The sequence below is a fragment of the Lepus europaeus genome, chromosome 6 (genome assembly GCF_033115175.1).
Source record: "Lepus europaeus isolate LE1 chromosome 6, mLepTim1.pri, whole genome shotgun sequence".
Taxonomy (NCBI): Eukaryota; Metazoa; Chordata; class Mammalia; order Lagomorpha; family Leporidae; genus Lepus; species Lepus europaeus.
The window spans coordinates 86,487,230-86,508,747 of record NC_084832.1 but is presented as its reverse complement, the minus strand read 5'-3'; the positions used below and the strand labels follow the sequence as shown (position 1 = coordinate 86,508,747).

Below are 21,518 nucleotides of genomic sequence, written 5' to 3'. Positions count from 1 at the left end.
GTGTGTTAACAAAACAACACAGAATTTTGAGATCACTCAACCTTTCTCACACATGCTGGTTTCACCATGTCCAAAACAAAAAATAAAATGAAAAATGTGTGTATGGGGTCAGAGAAATTCTTGCCAAGCATGAATATAAGTTTCATTGAAAGCACAATATTTGGGGGCCAGTGCTGTGGTGCCCTGGCCTGAAGTGCTGGCATCCCATATGGGCGCCGGTTCGAGTCCCAGCTGCTCCTCTTCTGATCCAGCTCTCTGCTATGGCCTGAGAAAGCAGTAGAAGATGGCCCAAGTGCTTGGGTCCCTGCACCCCTATGGGAGACCCGGAGGAGGCTCCTGGCTCCTGGCTTTGGATCAGCTCAGATCCTGCCGCTGTGGCCATCTGGGGAGTGAACCAGCGGATGGAAGACCTCTCTATGTTTCTACCTCTTTCTATAACTCCGTCTTTCAAATAAATAAAATAATAAATCTTAAAAAAAGATAACACAATATTTGAGTTCTTTATATCATAAAGTTGTCTTACCTTCAGCCTTTGAAATGTTTGAATGCATAGGTCTATATTCCTCTAACTCAGTATTTTTAGGAGGGTGAAATTTCTTTACTTGGTCCCCAGGCAGGCAAAACTTAATAATATATTTCATTTTAACCTGATTAGTTTTATATACCACAAATTCATCATCCTAGAATGAACAGGAAAGAATCGGGGTTAGAAACAATGGCAATAATCCCAAACCTTCATCAGCGGATGTTCTCCGAAGAGCAGATTATCGGATTTGCTAATTCATTTGGCAGATGTACAATTAATCATTTTAATGTAAGCAGGAGCAAAACTTGAGGCTGTGCTTTGGGCACCCAGGACCCTCTTTGTCTATTTCTTGATAGAAAAATACCTCAAAATCTGTGTTGAGAGAGGCTGTTCGTGAGACTCCATGCACACTGTGGTAGCCGTGTGGGGCTTCGGTCAAGGACAAGTCCTTCTTGTGGAATTCTATGCATTCCCCGAGGGCCACATCACACACAACCAGGACCCTGGTGCCCTCCGTCTCTCCAGGGTGGGAGTATTTAATACTTGCACTGCGTGTGAAAAGGAAATAAGCAGATTTATAACTTACAGCTATGGGTCAGTAGCATTTTATTGCAGACCAATCACCCCTCTTCTGAAATCCTAAATCTGAAGTGCTCTAAAATCCAAAAGAGTTTTGAGTGTTGCATGACACCAGAATGGAAAATTCCACACCAGGCCTCAAGCACTGGGTTGCAGTCAAAACACAGGTGCACTAAACATGTATGCGATTACCTGCAGGCTAGGTGTACAGGGTGTATGTGAAACATAAATGAATGAATCTTAAGTGTAGGTTTGGGTCCCATCCCCAACCTATCCCATTATGGATATGCAAAAATTGGAAATCTGAAACACTTCTGACCCCATGCATTTAGGATAAGGGATCCTCAGTTGGTATGGTTGAAAAAACATCCCCAGAAGACTGTTTCAAAATTTACTGTTATTGAGATATCTATAAATATTCAACTTAGAACTTTATTATGAACTTATTTATTTTAAAAGTTTAGATAGAAAATGTCTATGTGGCCCTTGGTTGTGCCAGGCTGTGTGCTCCAAGCACTTGTTCTCAGGGAGAGATGAATTCTACTGCTCCTGCCAATCTTTGCTAGATTCTAAAATGTACACATTTTGCCGCAGTGAGCACCAGAGTGGGGAAGAGAAACAAAGCATTCATTAGGAAAAGAGCACCAGAATGCTGGAAGAAAAGAAGAAAACATTCATTAGGAAAAAGCAGCTTTGATTCTCTGCACTAAAGGAAGCCACGCTGCTCAAAGTTACAGAGGATTCCCATTGTATTGAAAGCATCTGAATGGCAAACTGTTTTTAAAAATATAACATCTAAAAATTTTTACTTTGCAACATTTTGTACAATGCAAAGAGCATTTATGATACAAATGTTTAAAGAATAGCAATTAGGGAAGAGGTTGTGGGCTGCAAAAGTGAAGACGTTCTGCCCTCATCCTAAGTGAGCTGCATGAGCTGAGGCAAGGCGCTCTGGCCGTCCGCAGTGTTCCCACTGTGACAAAGCAAACTAAGAGGACTGACCTGGGGCACTGTTGTAAGGATCCTGGGAGAACACATAGGTGCAATCACTAGGACGAGTTCAAACATAACTTCCCCAAATAGTCACCTCGAGGCATGCTTCTACAGGAGCTCGGGAAAACTGGTTGCTTTCAACAATGTGTTTCTTGGGTCAGAAATTCCCTCCCCAAGGAAAGATAGAGGAAAACGAGAGCAAAGTGACAATTCCTTGGTTCAGGACAGAACAGACTAACCTGAGTGAATCGCTGAAATAAATCCCACTCCCAAGATTTCCAGCGTCTGTTCTGTGCACGCCACGACCTTCAACCACTTTGGGTAAAAGCAACCCCCTAAAAAGAAAAGGGTATTACAATGATTTACCAGAAAAAAGGGGGAGCTTCTTATTAAGGCTTGCAATAATAGAGAGATGGTGGTTGTTTAAAAAGCATGAAGTGGGGGTGGGTGTTTGACTCCTGCATCCCACATCAAAGTACCTGGGTTTCACACCTACTCTAGCTCCTGACTCCAGCTTCCTGCTAATGGAGACCATGGGGGATAGTGGTAATGACTCAAATGACTGGCTTCCTGCCACCCGCATCTGAGGCCTGGACTGGATTTCTGTCTCCTGGCTCCAGTCCCAGCCCAGCCCCGGTTGCTGTGGGCATTTGAATTGGGAACCAGCAGATGGGAGCTCTTTCTGTCTGTCTGCCTGCCTCTCAAACAAATGAATACATTTAAAATATTTGGAAGATATGTTTATTTTGGCACAGAAAATTGAAGTTCATGCATAATTTCTTCATAATTTGCATTTCCCATAAACTTTTTGATGATCCCTCAAAGTGTTGGAGTTTTTCTTGCAGAAGTAAAAGCTACTTTTATCATATCCTATATCCTCTCTGCTTTTGAGTTTATTTATATTCATTTTCTTCTGAGTTTTCAATACATATTTATTCTGCTGAATCATCTATGCATCACCTCACTTTTAGTTAATATGGTTTTATAATACTTTTAATGTCTGATCAGTTAATTCTTTCATTATTATTCATCTTTAGAATTATCCTGGTGATGTCAAATTTTTTTTAGAGATTTATTTTATTTATTTGAAAGGTGGAGTTACAGAGAGAAAGAGAGTGGTCCTCCATCCTCTGCTTCACTCCCCAAATGGCTGCAATGGCAAGAGCTGTGCAAGGCTGAAGCCAGGAGCTAGGAGCTTCCTCTGCATCTCCCATGTGGACATAGAAGTCCAAGCACTCCACTGCTTTCCTGTGCGCATTAGCAGGGAACTGGATTGGGAGTAGAGCAGCCAGGACTCGAACCAGTGCCAATATGGGATGTTGGCATTGCAGGTGGCTGCTTAAGCTGCTATACCACAGTGCCAGCCCCATCAAAATTTTTAAAAATATATGCTATAAAAGCAGCTTTAAATTTCTTCCTTCTTTTTTAAAGATTGATTTATTTATTTGAAAGGTGGATAGACAGAGAGGGATGGACAGACAGAGATCTTCCACTTGCTATCTTACTCCCCAAATGGCTGTAATAACCAGGTTAGGGCCAGGCAGATGCCAAGAGCCAAAAACTCCATCCTTGGGCAAGGGCCCAAGCACTTAGTCCACGATCCACTACTTTTCCAGGCTCATTAGTAGGAAGCTGGATCAGAAGCAGAGCAGCCAGGACACAAACCAGCACTCTGATATGGGATGCTGGTGTTGCAAGTGGCAGTTTAACCTGCTGTGCCACGATGCAGGCAGCTTTTAATTTCTTTAAAAACATCTTGTTACTGGGGCCAGTGTTGTGGCATAGTGGATAAAACTGCTGCCTGTGACGAATCCCATGTGGGCACCAGTTCAAGTCCTAGTTGCTCCATTTCCTATCCAGCTCCCTGCTAATGCACCTGGGAAAGCAGCAGAGAATGTTCCAAGTGCTGGGGCCCCTACACCCACATGGGAGACCTGAAAGAAGATTCTGGTTTCTGGCTTTGGTTTGGCCCAGCTCTTGCTGTTGCAACCATTTGGGGAGTGAACCAGTGGATGGAAGACCTCTGTATCTCTCCCTTCTCGCTGTAATTCTGCCTTTCAAATAAATAAATAAATATTTTTAAAAAATAAAAATATCTTGTTGGTACTTTCATTGTTACAGCACCGAATGTATAAATTAGTTTGAGGAAAATTAAAGCATCCTTCTGATTAATGCAAATGTCTTTTAGGTCCATCAACAGCAGTTTTTTTTTTTTTTTAAGATTTATTTATTTGAAAGGCAGAGTGACAGAGAGAGGGGTAGCCAGAGGGAGAGGAATAGACAGTGACCTCCCATCTGCCAGTTTGATCCCCAAATGCCTCCAATAGCCAGGCTGGACCAGCCTAAAGCAGGGAACTTAATCAGGGTCTCCCACATGGGTGGCAGGAACCCAAGTATTTACACCATCATCTGCTGACTCCCAGGTGTATCATCAGTAAGCTGGATAAGAACAGAATGGGAAGCTAGGACTCCAACCAGGCACCCCAATATGGGATGTGGGCATGCTAAGCAATAGCAGTTCCAAATTTTTCCCAGGTGGGTCTTGCATGTTTCTTTTTAAGTACTTAATTAAAGGACCAAATTTAATCAAGTTTTCCCCTGTCCCCATGAGCTCAGTTTCAGCATTAATGTTAAGTGGTTATTCAAAATCAACAGAAAATTAGAGTTATGTTTTGAATTAGTAACCCACATTATATGGGTACTTTAATTTCTAGATCTGTCTCTTTAAATATTGGGCTATCCCCAGACTAGATACACATGAAGAGCTGTGAAATGTTGAATCATTTGTCTTCATATGATACAGTGTTGCAGGATCAACGCATAGCCAGGTAACACATTTTAAAAAAAATAATAAATACATAATTAAAAAATAAAAATACATAATTTAAATTATATGTTTAATGATGAGGCATATAATTTCCTCTAGAATGCAGTAAGTTGGCAGATTTTACCTGAGAAGACCCATGCCGTATAGAAAAAACTAGAGAGAAAAGGAAGACATTTCTCGTTTGTGAGGCTGCTCTTACCGGGACAGGATCCCTACAAGGTTCCGTACAGGAGATCCGTGCAACAGGAGCCTCACGTTGCCAAGTGTGCTCAGAAACTCTGTGGTTTCATTCACTTTGCCAACTCTAAATATCTGCAAGATGTTCACTGGGCTTTTCCTGTAAGAAGCAGAAGAAAGACCTTGAAATTACATAACTGGAAGCAAAAGACACACAAAATATTGTTATTAACCACTGAAGTCCTGAAACGGCCCAAATGTCCATTGTCAGAAAACTAATTCCATGACCCATAACACAATACATCCTGAAAATGGTTTACTTTTTAAATTTTTTTTTAAGATTTTTTTTATTGATTTGAAAGGCAGAGTTACAGATTGAGAGAGAGAGAGAGAGAGAGAGAGAGAGAGAGATCTTCTACCCAATGGTTCATTCCCCAAATGGCCGCCAACAGCCGGGGCTGGTCCAGGCCGAAACGAGGAGCCAGGAGCTTCCTCTGGGTCTTCCACATGGATACAGGGGTCCAAGCACTTGGGCCATCCTCTGCTGTTTTCCCAGGCACATTGGTAGGGAACTGGACTGAAAGTGGAGCAGTTGGGACTTGAACCGGCACTCAGATGCTGGCGACGCAGGTGCAGGTTTTATCTGCTATGCCACAATACCAGCCCCCAGTTTACTTTTTTTTATTTTTTAATTTTTTTTTTTATTTTTAACAGGCAGAGTGGACAGTGAGAGAGAGACAGAGAGAAAGGTCTTCCTTTGCCGTTGGTTCACCCTCCAATGGCCGCCGCGGTAGCACGCTGCGGTGCTGATCCGATGGCAGGAGCCAGGTGCTTATCCTGGTCTCCCATGGGGTGCAGGGCCCAAGCACTTGGGCCATCCTCCACTGCACTCCCGGGCCACAGCAGAGAGCTGGCTTGGAAGAGGGGCAACCGGGACAGGATCGGTGCCCCGACCGGGACAAGAACCCGGTGTGCCGGCGCCGCAAGGCGGAAGATTAGCCTAGTGAGCCGCGGCGCCGGCCCCAGTTTACTTTTTAAAAAAGTTTTATTTATTTATTTGAGAGGCAGATGGAGAGAGCTTCCAACCACTGGTCCATGCCCAAATGCCTACAATGGCCAGGGTTGGACTGGAGCTAAAGCCAGGAGCCAGGAACTCCACCCAGGTCTCCCACATGTGGGTGCCAAGAACCCAAATACTTGGACCATGACCTGCTGCCTCTCACAGTACACATTAGCAAGAAGCTGGAATCAGGTTCCAGAGGTGGAATCAAACCCAGGTACACTGATGTGGGAGGCATGCTTCTTAACCACTAGGCTAAATGCCTGCTCCTAAAAAACCGGGCCTTAAATAGTAAATAAGGATATGAAGTAAAGCTTAAAGTAAAATTAAAATTTTAAGTACATTATAAAATTTTATGCAAAGGATGGTCCCAAATCATGTCAAACATATAATAAAGAGTATACAGCTTCATTCCTACATAAGAATGAATGTGGGCTGCACTGTGGCACAGAGGGCTAAGCCACTGCCCGCAAGGCTGGCATCCTATATAGGTGCTGGTTTGAGTCCCAACTGCTTTACTTCCAATACGGCTCCCTGCTAATATGCCTGGGAAAGCAGCTGAAGATGAACCAAGTACTTGGGCTCTTGTATCCACATGGAAGACCTGGATGAAGCTCCTGGCTTTGGCTTGGCCCAGCCTTGGCCATTGCAGTCATTTGGGGAATGAACCAGAAGATGGAAGATTTCTTTGCCTGCTCCTTTCTCTCTGTAACTCTGTCTTTCAAATAAATAAATAAATAAATCTTTAAACAAACAAACAAAAGGAATGGATGAATGAACATTCAATATGTTTTCATCATATATATAAAATGAGATAGAATAGACATATTCATTTCATATGTACACAGTCATATGACTTAATGACATTTCATCAACAACAGAACACATACATGGTGGTGGTCCCATAAGATTAATGATAGAGTTGAAAAATTCCTATCACCTGGTGATTCCATGGTTGTTGTGACATTGTAGCACAATGCATTACTCAAGTATGTGGTGGTGCTGGTGTAAACAAACCTACTGGCCGGTGCCGCGGCTCACTAGGCTAATCCTCAGCCTGCGGCGCCGGCACCCCGGGTTCTGGTCCTGGTCGGGGCACCGGATTCTGTCCCGGTTGCCCCTCTTCCAGTCCATTCCAGTCCAGCTCTCTGCTGTGGCCCGGGAGTGCAGTGGAGGATGGCCCAAGTGCTTGGGCCCTGTACCCACATGGGAGACCAGGAGGGAGCACCTGGCTCCTGGCTTCAGATCAGCGCAGTGCGCCAACTGTGGTGGCCATTTGGGGGGGTGAACCAATGGAAGGAAGACCTTTCTCTCTGTCTCTCTCTCTCTCTCATTGTCTAACTCTGCCTGTCAAAAAATAAAAATAAAATAAAATAAAAAAAATCCAAACCTACTGCCCTGTCAGTTATATCTAGTGTAGCACACAATTATGTACAATGCAATACTTGATAATGATAATAAACTATGCTACTAGTTTACATACTTATTATACTATACATTTTTTAAAAAAACAGGTTTTTTTTTTTGTTTGTTTGTTTGAAAGGCAGTTACAGAGAGAGACAGGGAGAGACACAGAGATCTTCCATCCACTGGTTCACTCCCCAAATAGCCAGGGCTGGGCCAGGATGTGACCAGGAGCCAGGAACTTCTTCCCACTCTCCCACATGGGTGCAGGGGCTGAAGCACTTGGACCATCTTCTGCTGATTTCCCAGGTACGTGAGCAGGGAGCTGGATAGGAAGTGGAGCAGCCAGGACTCAAATTGGTGCCCAGATGGGATGTCAGCATTGCAGGCAGTGGCTTAACCTGCTAGGTCACAACACTGGCCCCTATACTATACTTTCAATCATTATTTTAGAGTGTGCTTCTATTTATATATATAAAAAAGCTGACTGTAAAACAGTATGCCATGTCATGCCAGCAGCCTCATACATCTTGTGTCTCTTAATTGCATAATTTCCATGTGTGCTTGATTTTTTTTAAAGATTTATTTATTTATTTGAAAGGTAGAGTTACAGAGAGGGAGAGAGACACACGCAGAGAGACAGAGAGATCTTCCATCTGCTGGTTCACTCTCCAAATGATCACTACTGCTGGGGTTGGGCTAGGCAGAAGCCAGGAATCAGGAGCTTCACCCTGGAGCCCACGCTCCAGAGCCAAGCTCCACTGCTTTCCCAGGTGCATTAGTAGGGAGCTGGGTCACAAGTGGGGCAGCTGGAACGCGAAGCAGTGCTCATATAGGATGCCAGTGTCACAGATGGTGGCTTAGTCTGCTGTGACAGAAGCTGGCCCCTGTGCTTGATTTAATCTTTCTTGTATTTTGTTCATCACAGCCCTGGGAGCCATAGGCTATGCTGTGAGCTCATTTTTATTTTACAGCCTAGGTGTGTAGTAGGTTATACTATCTAGATTTGTGTACATGTACTCTAAGACGTTTGCAGAACAATGAAATTGCCTAATGACACATTTCATATGAATGTATTCCTATCATTAAACAATCATTTGAGTGTATAGTTTCACTTAAATATAAAAGAAGGGTCGGGCTGGTGCTGTAGTGTAGCAGGTGAAGCTGCTGCCTGCAGTAATGGCATCCCATATAGGCACCGGTTCTAGTCCCTGCTGCTCTACTTCCAATCCAGCTCTCTGCTATGGCCTGGGAAAGTAGTAGAAGATGGCCCAAGTCTTTGGGCCTCTCCACCCATGTGGGAGACCCAGAAGAAACTCCTGGCTCCTGGCTTTGGATCGGCACAGCTCCGGCCGTTATGGCCAATTAGGGAGTGAACCATCAGATGGAAGACTTCTCTCTCTGCCTCTCCTCTCTCTGTGTGTAATTCTGACTTTCAAATAAATAAATAAATCTTTTTAAAAAATATTAAAAAAGGATCTTCAAAAAGTTCATGAAAAATGCACATTATTATGGCTGACGCTGTAGTATAGTGGGTAAAGCCGCCGCTTGCAGACCCAGCATCCCTTATGGGCGCCAGTTCGAGTCCTGGCTGTTCCACTTCCCATCGAGCTCTCTGCTATGGCCTATGAAAGCAGTAGAAGATGGTCCAAGTCCTTGGGTCCCTGCACCCATGTGGGAGACCCAGAAGAAGCTCCTGGCTCCTGCCTTCGGATCAGCGCAGCTCAGGCCGTTGCGGCCAATTGAGGAGTGAACTAGCGGATGGAAGACCTCTCCCTCTCTCTTTTTCTCTCTCTCTCTCTCTCTGCCTCTCCTTCTCTCTCTGTGTAACTCTGACTTTCAAATAAATAAATGAACCTTTAAAAAAAAAAAGAAAAATACACATTATCAAAAAGCTCTGTATGGATTTCAAATTGTTTCTGCACCCAAATAAACCTATCTTTCAATTCCATTTTCCACAAACTTTCGGAAGGCTCCTTAATACACACATACACAGTGAAAACAGATTGAACAGGCTCATTCATTCAACAGACATCATCTGCGCCAAACATTCAGACATGAGAAATAAAACAACATGGTCTCTGGTTTCCTGAAACATACGTTCTAATGAGACAGACAAAAATTAAGATGGTGCTAAACACCTTACTTTAAGTGCTACCCAGGGAACCAACCAGGTCTGAAAAAGGGTGATTGAGTAAGGCCTCTCTTTGGAGATGAGCTTTACTGGAATATGGCATAATACAATGCATATTTTACGACAGAACTGGCTGCTGTGGGAAGATGGGTTGGATAGGGCAGGAGTGGAAAAGAACATCTGGAAAGATGTTGTAGCAGAGAGGATGGGTCGGCGTGGTCTGGACTAACAACACAGTAAGCAGCAAGAGGCTGAGGGCTGAAGCGCATCGGGCAACAGATGGACAGGTGATGTGAAGAGGAGGGAGCGGCAACCCACAGTGGCTCTGGGTGGGCGACTGCTGTGGCCTGCATACTAGTCTGGGAGTTCCTCCAGAGGCCCATGTGTTACAGGCTTGGGCCCCAAAATGGTGAGCGAATGATAGGACCAGGGTAGAATTATCACGGTGTGTAGAGGTGGGGGTGGGGGGCTAGCGGGAAGTGATTCGACTAAATTAGGTTGTGAGGGTGGAGCCCCCAGGACTTCATAAGAAGAGGCATAGACCACCACACACTCCTGGGGGTGCCCTGGGCCACCTCATGATTTTGCCGGCAAGAAAGCCACCCATCAGGTACTAAACCAATGAGGTGGTACCATTTGGGGTGATGTTAACTTTCCTCATATTTTTACATATTTTCTAAACTTTCAGCCAAGAACATCAATTTTGTCATTTAAAAAGTCAACATGAAGAAATTGTTATTGGTGAAATGAAATGGAGAGAGTCTAAGCTTTCTTTTCTTTCTTTTCTTTTTCTTTTTTCTTTTTTTTTGCCAGGCAGAGCTAGACAGTGAGAGAGAGAGACAGAGAGAAAGGTCTTCTTTCTGTTGGTTCACTCCCCAAATGGCCGCTAGGGCAGACGCTGCGTTGATCCGAAGCCAGGAGCCGGGTACTTCCTCCCGGTCTCCCATGCAGGTGCAGAGCCCAAGCACTTGGGCCATCCTCCACTGTACTCCCGGGCCATAGCAGAAAACTGGACTGGAAGAGGAGCAACAGGGACTAGTACCCGGTGCCCCAACCAGGACTAGAACCTGGGATGCCAGTGCCGCAGGCGGCAGATTAGCCTAGTGAGCCACAGCGCTGGCCAAGAATCTAAGTTTTCACAGCAGCATCATCACCACTGCCTCCCACTAGCAGGAAGCTTGAGTCAGGAGCTGAAGCCCGGTATCAGCCCCAGGCACTCCAATGTGGGCTGCGGATGCCTTAACCAGCATCTATGTTACTAGGCCGAACCCCTGTCCCCCATCAGCTTTTTAATAGCACCTCAAAGGGCAACACATCAACACAGCTCCTGAGGTACTTCCTTTAGGCTTACCTGCGGCTGCTCTGCAGTATCTCTTTTTTAATCTTAAAAAATTCTTCAGTATTCTGTTCAACGTGCTCAATTTTGCATCTCAAAGCTCGGTATTTGGCAAGAGATGGTGGGTTGGGTTTGGACAAATTAGTTTCACAGACATTAACCATGTCCCTTATTAGCTGTAGGCGGAAGTGATATACAGACGTTAGACGCAGCACCTATCAAAATGTCTATTTATGTTGCATTAACATTTTCTGAAAAAGAATGGGAAAACCAGTTTTTTCACCAAAGCTTTGGATCAATATTTTCTATTAGTGGTGTATTAAGATTAACAAAGTTGGTTCTCTGATCACACAATGCATAGTGATAGCAATATGTATCTTAATATAGCACATTGTTGTTAACCAAATGTTTGCAGATACACTATTGGTTCATTTATTTTTTTTAAGATTTTTTTTTTTTACTTGAAAGGCAGAGTGACAGAGAGAGAGAGAGAGACAGAGAGAGAAAAATATCTTCCATCAGCTGGTTCAGTTCCCAAATGGCCACAACAGCCAGGCTAGGCCTGGAACCTGGAACTCCACTCAGGTCTCCCACATGGGTGACAGGGGCCCAAACACTTGGGCCATCTTCTGCTGTTTCCCAGGAGCACTAGTAAGGAGCTGTATCAGAAGTGGAGCAGTTGGGCCTGTTTTTTTTTTTTTTTAAGATTTATTTATTTGACAGGCAAATTTACAAAGAGAGAGGGAGAGAGAGAGAGAGAGAGATCTTCTATCCTCTGGCTCACTCAGCAAATGGCCACTACAGCTAGGGCTGGGACAGGCTGAAGCCAGGAACCTGGAATACCATCTGGGTCTCCCACATGGGTGCAAGGACCCAAGGTCTTGGGCCATTTTCTGCTGCTTTCCTGGATGCATTAGCAGGGAGCTGGATTGCAAGTGGAGCATCCTGGACTTGAACCAGCATTGCTCATGTGGGATGCTGGTGTTGCAGGCGGTGGCTTAACCCACTGCACCACAACATGGCCCCGTCAGCCAGAACTTGAACCAATGCTCTGATATGGGAGGAGAGATCCCAAGCAGTGGATTAATCCCCTGTACCACAATGCTGACCCCTACATCATTCATTTAATCCTTACTGTAATAGCAGAGTAGGGCTTATTATCCTCATTGTACAAAGGGTATTCAAAAAGTTCATGGAAAATAACATACAATGAAAAAACTATGCACAGATTCAAAAAAATTTTTGCACAAAAATAAAATTCAATCTTTTAAATCCATTTGCCATGAACTTCTTGAAGAAATGTCATATAGATAAGGAAAGTGAGACTTTGAGAAGTTAAATCAGTTGCTTAAGATCCCACAGTGTAGGGCCAGAGCTGTGGCGCAGCGGGTTAATGTCCTGGTCTGAAGCATTGGCATCCCATATGGGCACCAGTTCTAAGACCCGGCTCCTCCACTTCCAATCCAGCTCTCTGCTATGGCCTGGGAAAGCAGTAGAAGATGGATCAAGTCCTTAGGCCCCTGCACCTGTGTGAGAGACCCGGAAGAAACTCCTGGCTCCTGGCTTCAGATTGGTGCAGCTCCAGCCATTGTGGCCAATTTAGGAGTGAACCATTGGATGGAAGACTTCTCTCCCTCTCTCTGCCTCTTCTCTCTCTGTAACTCTGACTTTCAAATAAATAAATAAATCTTAAAAAAAGTGTTTACCTTTAAAAAATAAAAAGAAAATAAAAAGATCCCACACTGAGGAGTGGATAGTGAGTAAATAGGATCTTACGATCAGTAGACTTCAAGTCCAATTCAGCTTAAAAAAGTTTACTGAGTGTGTTCTGCACTCCAGGAGTGTAGTCTTGACCCACACAACAGACCACATGGAGCAGCTGGGACACGAAGCGGAGCCCACATGGGATGCCAGCGTCACAGGTTGCGGCTTCACTCACTATGTGACAACACTGTCCCCCTCTTTCAAAGATTTATTTTATTTATTTGGAAGGCAGAGGGAGAGGGGCAGGCTGGATCAGAGATTTCTCTGAGTATGTATTTTTACCATAATTCTGACTTCTGAATCATGTAGATATTTTTGTCTATTCGAAATGTAAGTTCCAATTAAGAATTATCTGGAAGAGTTGGCATTGTAGTGCAGCAGGTTAAACCACCACTTGCAATGGGAACATCCTGTATCAGCATGCCAGTCTGAGTCCCAGCTACTCTGCTTCTGATCCAGCTCCCTGTTAACGCCCCTGGCAAAGCAGCAGAAGACAGCCCAAATACTTGGGCCCCTGTCACCCATGTAGGAGACCAGGATGAAGTTGTTTTGTTAATTAATTAATTAATTAATTAATTTTTAAGGAATACAAATTTCATATGTACAACTTTAGGAATATAGTTATTCTCCCCATGATATCTGCCCTCTCATCTATACTCTCAGCCCTCCTTCACCTCCTCCCTCTCCCCTTCTCAGTCCCATTTTCCATTTAGATTTATTTTCAAAAATTTTGTACACAGAAGACCAACTCTATACTAAGTAAAGATTTCAACAATTTGCAGACACACACACACACACACACACAAACTGTTTGAGAATAAGTATCACATTCAACTCTCAGACTACAACTCATCGAGGACAGAGGTCCTGCATGGGGAGTTAGTGTACAGTGACTCCTGTTGTTAATTTAACAAGTGTTAATTGTTATGTATGACATCAATGACCACCCGAGGCTCTAGACATGACTAGGCTCTGCTCTAGACTATGGAAGCCTTTTGAATCCACAAACTCCATCAGTATTTAGATAAGGCCATCAGCAAAGTGGAAGTTCTCTCCTCCCTTTAGAGAAAAGTACATCCTTCTTTGATGGCCACTTCTTCAGGATGGAGTTCTAGGCTTCTGTTTTCAGCCTGGCCCAGACCCGATGGTTGTGGCCATCTGGGGATCAGTGGATGGAAGATCTCTCTTTCTCCATCTCTCTGCGTCACTCTGCCTTTCAAATAAATACATAAATAAACATTTAAAAATGCATTTGACTGATCTGCGAACTTTCCCTCTTAGCAAATGTGCTCATGAGATTCTACATCTCATGAAACTTCACACTTGGAAGGGTCCTGCATCTCCTCTCATGTACTGGTTCTTCACTAACTTTGAGCTACTGATGCTTCTGGGGATTCGTTCAAAGCTAACATTTCCCCCGAACACTCACCATTCCACAGGTGCCCCTACAGGTTGTTCTGAATCTCCCATCGTGTCCCAGTCCTGCCCAAACAGGCAACTCAGACTTGAGTGGGAAGTCAGCCTCGTCTGGGCAGGAGTGGCCGCTGCAGCCACTTCCTCTTAGCCAACAGAGCCCTCTGCCCCCTCCCAGCTCGGAGGAGATGGCCCATTCCGGAAGAGGCAATCGTTCTGCTCCCCTCACGTGTGACTGGCTCAAGGAAGCTCAGCTGACTCAATGCTGACCTGAGAAATAGGTGTCTGCTGGGGGCTTCCCCTCTGAGACACAAAAGCAACTATTCCAGATGGGCTGCTGGGACTACTACAGCTCCACGCTGGGACTGAGGGAGGCAGGCTGGGAGGGGAGGAGCTGCTTTATAGCAAGGGCCGTGAGATGGAAAGCACAGATACCCTGATGATAGTACTGACAAACAGGCATCATCTTCAGGGGACTGGGCCATCAGCCACCCCATACCTGGGCTTATTATTGTCTAGGATCACTGATGTCCTCATTGTTTAAGCTATGACCTGGAAATTATGTTCACAACATGGTGATTCTAAACATATTTCTGCACTTGTTTAGAAACATACTTTAGAAAACTTCCCTAAAGACCCAGAACATTTTAGAATGGTTCAACTATTTTTGAGCATAGCCCTGAAGGTGACTTTTGTGCTCTGGTGTTAAGATTTATTTATTTATTTGAAAGGCAGTTACAGAGAGAGAGGGAGAGAGAGAGAGAGAGAGGTCTTCCATCTGCTGGTTCACTCCCCAAATGGCCACAATGCCTGGAGCTGGGCCAATCTGAAGGCAGGAGCCAGGAGCTTCTTCCAGGTCTCCCATGTGGATGCAGGAGCCCAAGGACTTGGGCCACCTTCTACTGCTTTCCCAGGTGCATCATCAGGGAGCTGGATCAGAAGTGGAGTGGCTGGGACTCGAACTGGTAACCGTATGGGATGCTTGAATTGCAGGCAGCAGCTTTTCCCTCTTGGCTACGGCGCTGGTCCCATTCATCAGGTTTTTAAAGACCACCCTCCACCCAAACATATTTTGAATTAAATTTCCTATTTCAGAATTTTACCTGGCAGAGGTCCTCTTCTTTAGCTAACAGTTTCAGATTCACTTCTTCAGTGGCTGGGCCTTTGTGAGGTATTAATCTGTAGAACTCAGCCATCAGCTTTTGCAATTGCTCTGCTGTTTCTCCATTTTTCAGTGCTGACTTTGCTAGAAGGAGAATTCCCTCTGCCTTGCTCACCTTTAAAGAGATCAAATATGCTTATTAAAAATTAAATCTAGCTCATAAGTGAAGGAGCATGTATAACAATATCAAAAAATAATTGTTGGGCACAGCACAGTTATCCATGGTTTACTGTTAGCTGCATGAACTGAATGAGGATGTTGCTTGGAAACACATCTCATTTGTGAGGATGATGCCAGAAGGAATCCTCCAAAACTGGGCTCAGATGATGAACAAGAAAGAACCTCCGTGCACTTCTATCCATATGTGCACAAGGGTACTTCAAAAAGTTCATGGAAGATTGGAATTAAAAGGTACGCTTATTTGGGGCAAAAATTTTTTTTGGAAATCCATGCCTAGTTTTTCCAGGAAGGTTTTGAAGAGCCCTCATATATACACACAGAGAAAGAGATACTAATACAACTGGAGGAGACTTGCTTTTCCCATGTGGAAAGATGCCAGCATCAAGGCAGGAACAAGACCCCTGGATGGTGTTTCTCATTACACAAGTGCTTCATGCTTGTTGTCCTGGGGAGCTGTTCTCCCAAAAATAAATGAATTTAAACCTATAGAGAAAAACTGTACTATTTCCACATGACAACGCAGGTGCACAAGTTGTCCCATTGGAGAGATCCTCTTTCATTTGCTCTTTCACTTGCAATTACACACACTAAAGGAGGGAAGCATGCTTTCTGGGGACCAGAGCACACCTGCCTTGCCCAAGATATCAGAAGGTATGAGACTGCGGTGCAGCTTGGAGCCTGGGTATCCAACTAGGATCAAGACCAGCCGTGACCCTCAGGTCTATTACAAACCTTTTGGCCTCTTAATTAGCCTGCATTGAATGCCGACTTCAGATCAGCCAGGGGTTGATAATGCTAGAAAGTGATGTCTGGGTTCCTGGGAGGCTTATTCCCCCCTTCCCCACCCTGCCCCGCTCCTAATGTTCCCTTTCTTCAGGATCTGAGGAAGGAACAGCCAGAAATGAATCTACCTAGCATGCACACATAGCATCACTACTTGAGCTAAGCAGCCAGGAAGCAGTTTGTCCCACAGTATTTCAGGCACTTGACTCACATCATTGAGGCTGATCCTGTTCACTGGCTTCAGCAGTGTGTGCTCCAGATGGCCCAGGGCTTCAGCCCATAGCAGCTCCACCAAATCGCTCACCTCTGTGCTCAGTGTGCTGGCGCCCAGGACCTCCTCCAAAAGCAGCTGCAACACGACAAAGAAACACCACCAAAAAGGCCTTGTGAGTGAGCTGGGTGAAAGCAGAGGTGACAGAAGTAATTCACCTGAGCCTGGTGCCACTGTTTGGGTACTGCTCAAGTGTGTCCCACTGCAGGTGATCCTGTGCCTGGCTGGGAGGTGAGGCCTTGTGGTCTGAGGGGACCCAGTCCACAGAAGGGGCGAGTGCTTTTCTGGAGGAAATGCCGTCTTTCTGCTTCTCTGCCATGTTCTGACACCAGCTCTTGGGACTCTCCTGCCACCAGAATCCAGAGCCCTCTTTGCTTATAAAATATCCAGCTCCAGGTATTCGTTACAGTATCAGGAAACAGAGTAAGACACAGAGTCACTGTGATACTCCGGGCCTCCTCCTCCTCCTCCTCCACTCTCTTCTCTGAGTCTGAGCCTCCTCTCCCTGCCCCTCAGCTGTTTTCTTCTCATTTCAGTTTTCCCCTTGCCTTTCCCTTCACCGTGTAAGCTCCAGGTCTGGTACTGGCATTAAGCACACGCAGTCAGGGTTGACAACCCTTGCTCATGGCCTAAACTGTCATGAAATCTTTCAAATGCTGTGAGTGGATTTTGTTGAAATATGCAATACCTTTCACGGCTGGTCCTGGGACACGCTCCCCACTCAGCTTCCATGCCTGTCTGTGGGCCCACTTTTCCTCTCCCTAACTCTTCCTCTTCTCTCCTGCCAGTCTTTTGTGTTTAAGAAAGAAAACATGCCCATCAAAAATATTCAATCCATAAACATGCAAAAATCAATCTTACTGCTTGCAGTTTTCCAGATGCTAACTGGGTGGCTTTGGGTGTGAAATGGTCTCTTAGTAGAAATCCCTGCTTCTTCAGCTCTTCAATGCAGTTTTCATAGTATTCACTTGCTTCTGCGGAGGTTTTCTTCACAGTGGACTGTCTTCTAGTCTGTGAACGATAGTATACAGCAAGGGCACAATAACTTATTCACACATCCATCTTTATTTTATTTATACCTACTGTATACTGAATGCACACAAGGCATAAGATCTCTGCCATGAGGGAGTTACTTAAACCTTAAACAGCCTAAAACCTGGGAGTAAAATGAAAAAGACTGAGCAGGCACAACAGAGAGAAAAGACCATGTGACTCCTTGGGGAGTCACTCAAATTTTTTTTTTTTTTTTTTTTTGGACAGGCAGAGTAGACAGTGAGAGAGAGAGACAGAGATAAAAGTCTTCCTTTACCGTTGGTTCACCCTCCAATGGCCACTGCGGCTGGCGCACCGCACTGATCTAAAGCCAGGAGCCAGGTGCTTCTCCTGGTCTCCCATGGGGTGCAGGGCCCAAGCACTTGGGCCATCCTCCACTGCCTTCCTGGGCCACAGCAGAGAGCTGGCCTGGAAGAGGGGCAACCGGGACAGAATCCAGCGCTCCAACCAGGACTAGAACCCGGTGTGCTGGTGCCGCAAGGCGGAGGATTAGCCTATTGAGCCACAGCACTGGCTGACTCAAATGTTCATTCAGAGCCTTCAGACTCTTATTTTATCTCCTATTCTAAGTAGCTTTGAAGTTTGTCACTAACTTGCAAGTCATGCCATACTGCAGTGCCTGGGTTCAAGTCCCAACTCCTCTACTTCCAATCAGGGTTCTACTAATGCACACTCCAGGAGGCAGCGGATGATGGCTCAAGTTCTTGGGTTTCTGCCTTCACGTGGGAAGTCCAAGCAGAACTCCTGGCTCCTGACTTCAGGCTGGCCCAGCCCTAGCTGTTATTGGCACTGGGGAATGAACAAATGGAGGGAAGATCTCTACTTGTCCTTTTGTCTTTGTCTCTGGACCTTGTAAATAAAATAAAATTAAATATATAAATAATTTTTAAAGTAGGTAGAATTTATCATAACTTTGGAATATTTCAATCAAAATGATTTTTTAAAGATTTGTTTATTTTATTTTAAAGTCAGTGTTACACAGAGAGAATGAGACACAGAGAGATTGAGAGATCTTCCATCTACTGGTTGACTTCTCAAATGGCCACAGCACCAAGGGCTGGACCAGGCTGGAGCCAAGAGCTTCTTCTGGTCTCCTACGTGGGTTCAGGGACCCAAAGACTTGGGCCATCCTCTGCTGCTTTCCAGGTGCATTAACAGGGAACTGGATCAGAAGTGGGGAAATCAGGACTCGAACTGTTGCCCATATGGGATGCCAGTGTCCCAGGTGGTGGCTTAACCCACTATGCCACAATGCTGTTCCCAAAAATGATTTTTAAAAATTATTTTACTTATTTGACAGAGAGAGAAAGACAGAATGAGACTGATAGACCGGCAGATCTCCATGCGCTGGCTCACTTCCCAAATGCCTTAACAGTCAGGGCAGGGCCAGGTCAAAACCGAGAGCTAGGAACTCAGTCCAGGTCTCCTACACAGATGGATGGACACAACCACTTGAGCCATCACCCGCTGCTTCCTAGAGTGCAACTGGATTTGGGAGAGGAGCTAGGACTTGAATCCAGGCATTCAGGTATGGGATGTGGACTTCTTAAGCAGCATCTTTTTTTTTTTTTTTTTTTTTGACAGGTAGAGTTACAGACAGTGAGAGAGAGAAAGGTCTTCCTTCCGTTGGTTCACTCCTCAAATGGCTGCCACGGCTGGAGCTACACCGATCCGAAGCCAGGAGCCAGGTGCTTCTCCCTGATCTCCCACGCGGGTGCAGGGGCCCGAGCACTTGGGCCATCCTCCACTGCCCTCCCGGGCCACAGCAGAGAGCTGGACTGGAAGAGGAGCAACCGGGACTAGAACCCGGTGCCCATATCAGATGCCAGCACTGCAGGCGGAGGATTAACCAAGTGAGCCATGGTGCTGGCCCCTTAAGCAGTATCTTGACCTTCACACCAAATGCTTGCTCCAAAACACTTTTATCAAGAAGGGTCAACTCGAAAATCCTCTTCTGCCGAAGAGCTCTTTCATTTCTGGTTAAGAGAAGGTCACTCATTTCTGCAAGGTGAACAGGCTCACCCAAGGAGAGCTCTAGACTCTGGCTGGCTAAGGGTGGAAAGTTCCCTGGACGGACAGGAGAAAGAACATTGTGACAAATGCTATTATCAAGGCTTTCTATTTCATGTTTACTTGTTTTTTTACCCAAACAACTAAACCATCCACAAAACATAGTACACATTTTGGGTTCAAAGTTAACAATTTGGGTTCAAAGTCTCCTTCCTGGATGTCTCTGACTTTTTAGCTGTTCCCATGGAAACCTGATGGTAGTGAGAATGTCAGTTGTTATACTAGCAAAATTGTTTTGCTAATATGGCCTCTCCCTTATACACTGCACAGGGACTAGGAGTTCATGAACGAATGGTGGGAGACCCAGACTCTGGGCTTCCCTCACAATGATGACTCGTGTAAGTGGTGTTTCCCTGAGGGCATCTGGAACCAAGGCTGATGGTACAAGAGCTATGGGTTCCTGTGGGGTAGGTGGATCTGTATGCACCTGAGTATCCTTGCCTTGCACCTGAGCTGACACCTGGGGAGGAGGCACAGTAAGACACGTCCAGTGCCTGTGAGCCCCTCCCACTGAGAAGTGCTGGGTGTTCTGCTGTTTCCTGGACCATGGTGGATCTGTAACTGAATAGTTGAGAAGACACCTGGCATGTTTCACATTTTATTTGAACTTTAGGCATTAACTGAATTTACTTTTGTCTTTTACATGCTTTAGCTTAGAACTGTGCTCCTGAGTTGATATTGACCTGGGGCAAGGGTCATGGCCTTTGCATAGCCTTCACTGCCATTCCCAGGGCTCTGCAACCCCGACCTTGGATGCTGCACACACATTTGGATAGCAGAACTGTCACAGTGGGTTGCAATGACAACTGTGTTTCTTCCATCCAGGTGGTGATTTCTGAGGGTCAAGGTGACAAGAGTGTTTTCTCTTTGGGTTCCAGCTGTACTAGATTCTTAGTACATAGCAGGTGGTGCTTAATGAAGCATGTTAAGGGATTGCTTTAGAGGTTTACACATTAGGAAAATGTCCCATAAGTGGTGTGGAACAAGGGCAGGAATTCCATGTGTCTCCTGCTCAGGGACTATTCTCCTTGGCAGGACCCTGTGATGCTCTGGTCTGGTGTGCTGTCCTTACCTCCCACACTCCAAAGGGAACCCATTTCCATTTGGTTGAAATGCATAGTCCTGACCCCCCAGTACCTCAGAGTGAGAATGTATAAGTACATAAAGTTTTTTTTAAAGATTTATTTATTTATTTTGAAATTACAGAGAGAGACAGGAGATCTGCTATCCACTAGTTCACTTCCCAAATGGCTGCAATGGCTGGAGCTGGGCTAAACCAGAGAGGAGCCAGGATTTCTTTTGGGTCTCCCATGTGGGTGCAGGAGCCAAAGTACTTTGGGTTATCTTCAGCTGCTTTCCCAGGCTCATTAGCAAGGAGCCATATCAGAAGTGGGGCAGCCAGGATTAGAACAGGTGCCCATAAGGGATGCTGATGCTGCAGGTGGTGGCTTTACCCACTATGCCATAGCACTGGCCCCTGAATACAGAGACTTTAAGATGTAGTTGAGTGGGGCTAGTGTTGTGGTGCAGGAGGCAAACCCACTGCCTGCTAAGCTGCGGCCAGTGACGCCAGCATCGCATATGAGCACCAGTTCTAGTCTTGGCTAATCCACTTCAGATCCAGCTCCCTGATAATGTACCTGGGAAAGCATTGGAAGATGGGCCAAGTACCTGGGTCCTTACTACCCACATGGCAGATCTGGATGGAGCTCCAGGTTCCTGGCTTTGGCCTGGCCCAGCCCCAGCAGTTGCAGCCATTTGGGGCGTGAACCAGTGGATTGAAGAT

The 21,518-nt window shown here is 45.4% G+C and overlaps 1 protein-coding gene across 1 annotated transcript in view; it reads right to left on the bottom strand.

The window, feature by feature from the left end:
• PARP4 (poly(ADP-ribose) polymerase family member 4) overlaps positions 1–21,518 on the bottom strand; it is a 93,929-nt gene that overhangs the window by 53,986 nt on the left and 18,425 nt on the right. Inside the window, 8 exon segments of the mRNA XM_062194495.1 lie at positions 524–680; positions 891–1,074; positions 2,338–2,433; positions 5,125–5,262; positions 11,052–11,212; positions 15,317–15,490; positions 16,550–16,687; positions 17,471–17,620. Of these exon segments, the coding sequence (XP_062050479.1) occupies positions 524–680; positions 891–1,074; positions 2,338–2,433; positions 5,125–5,262; positions 11,052–11,212; positions 15,317–15,490; positions 16,550–16,687; positions 17,471–17,620 (1,198 nt within the window).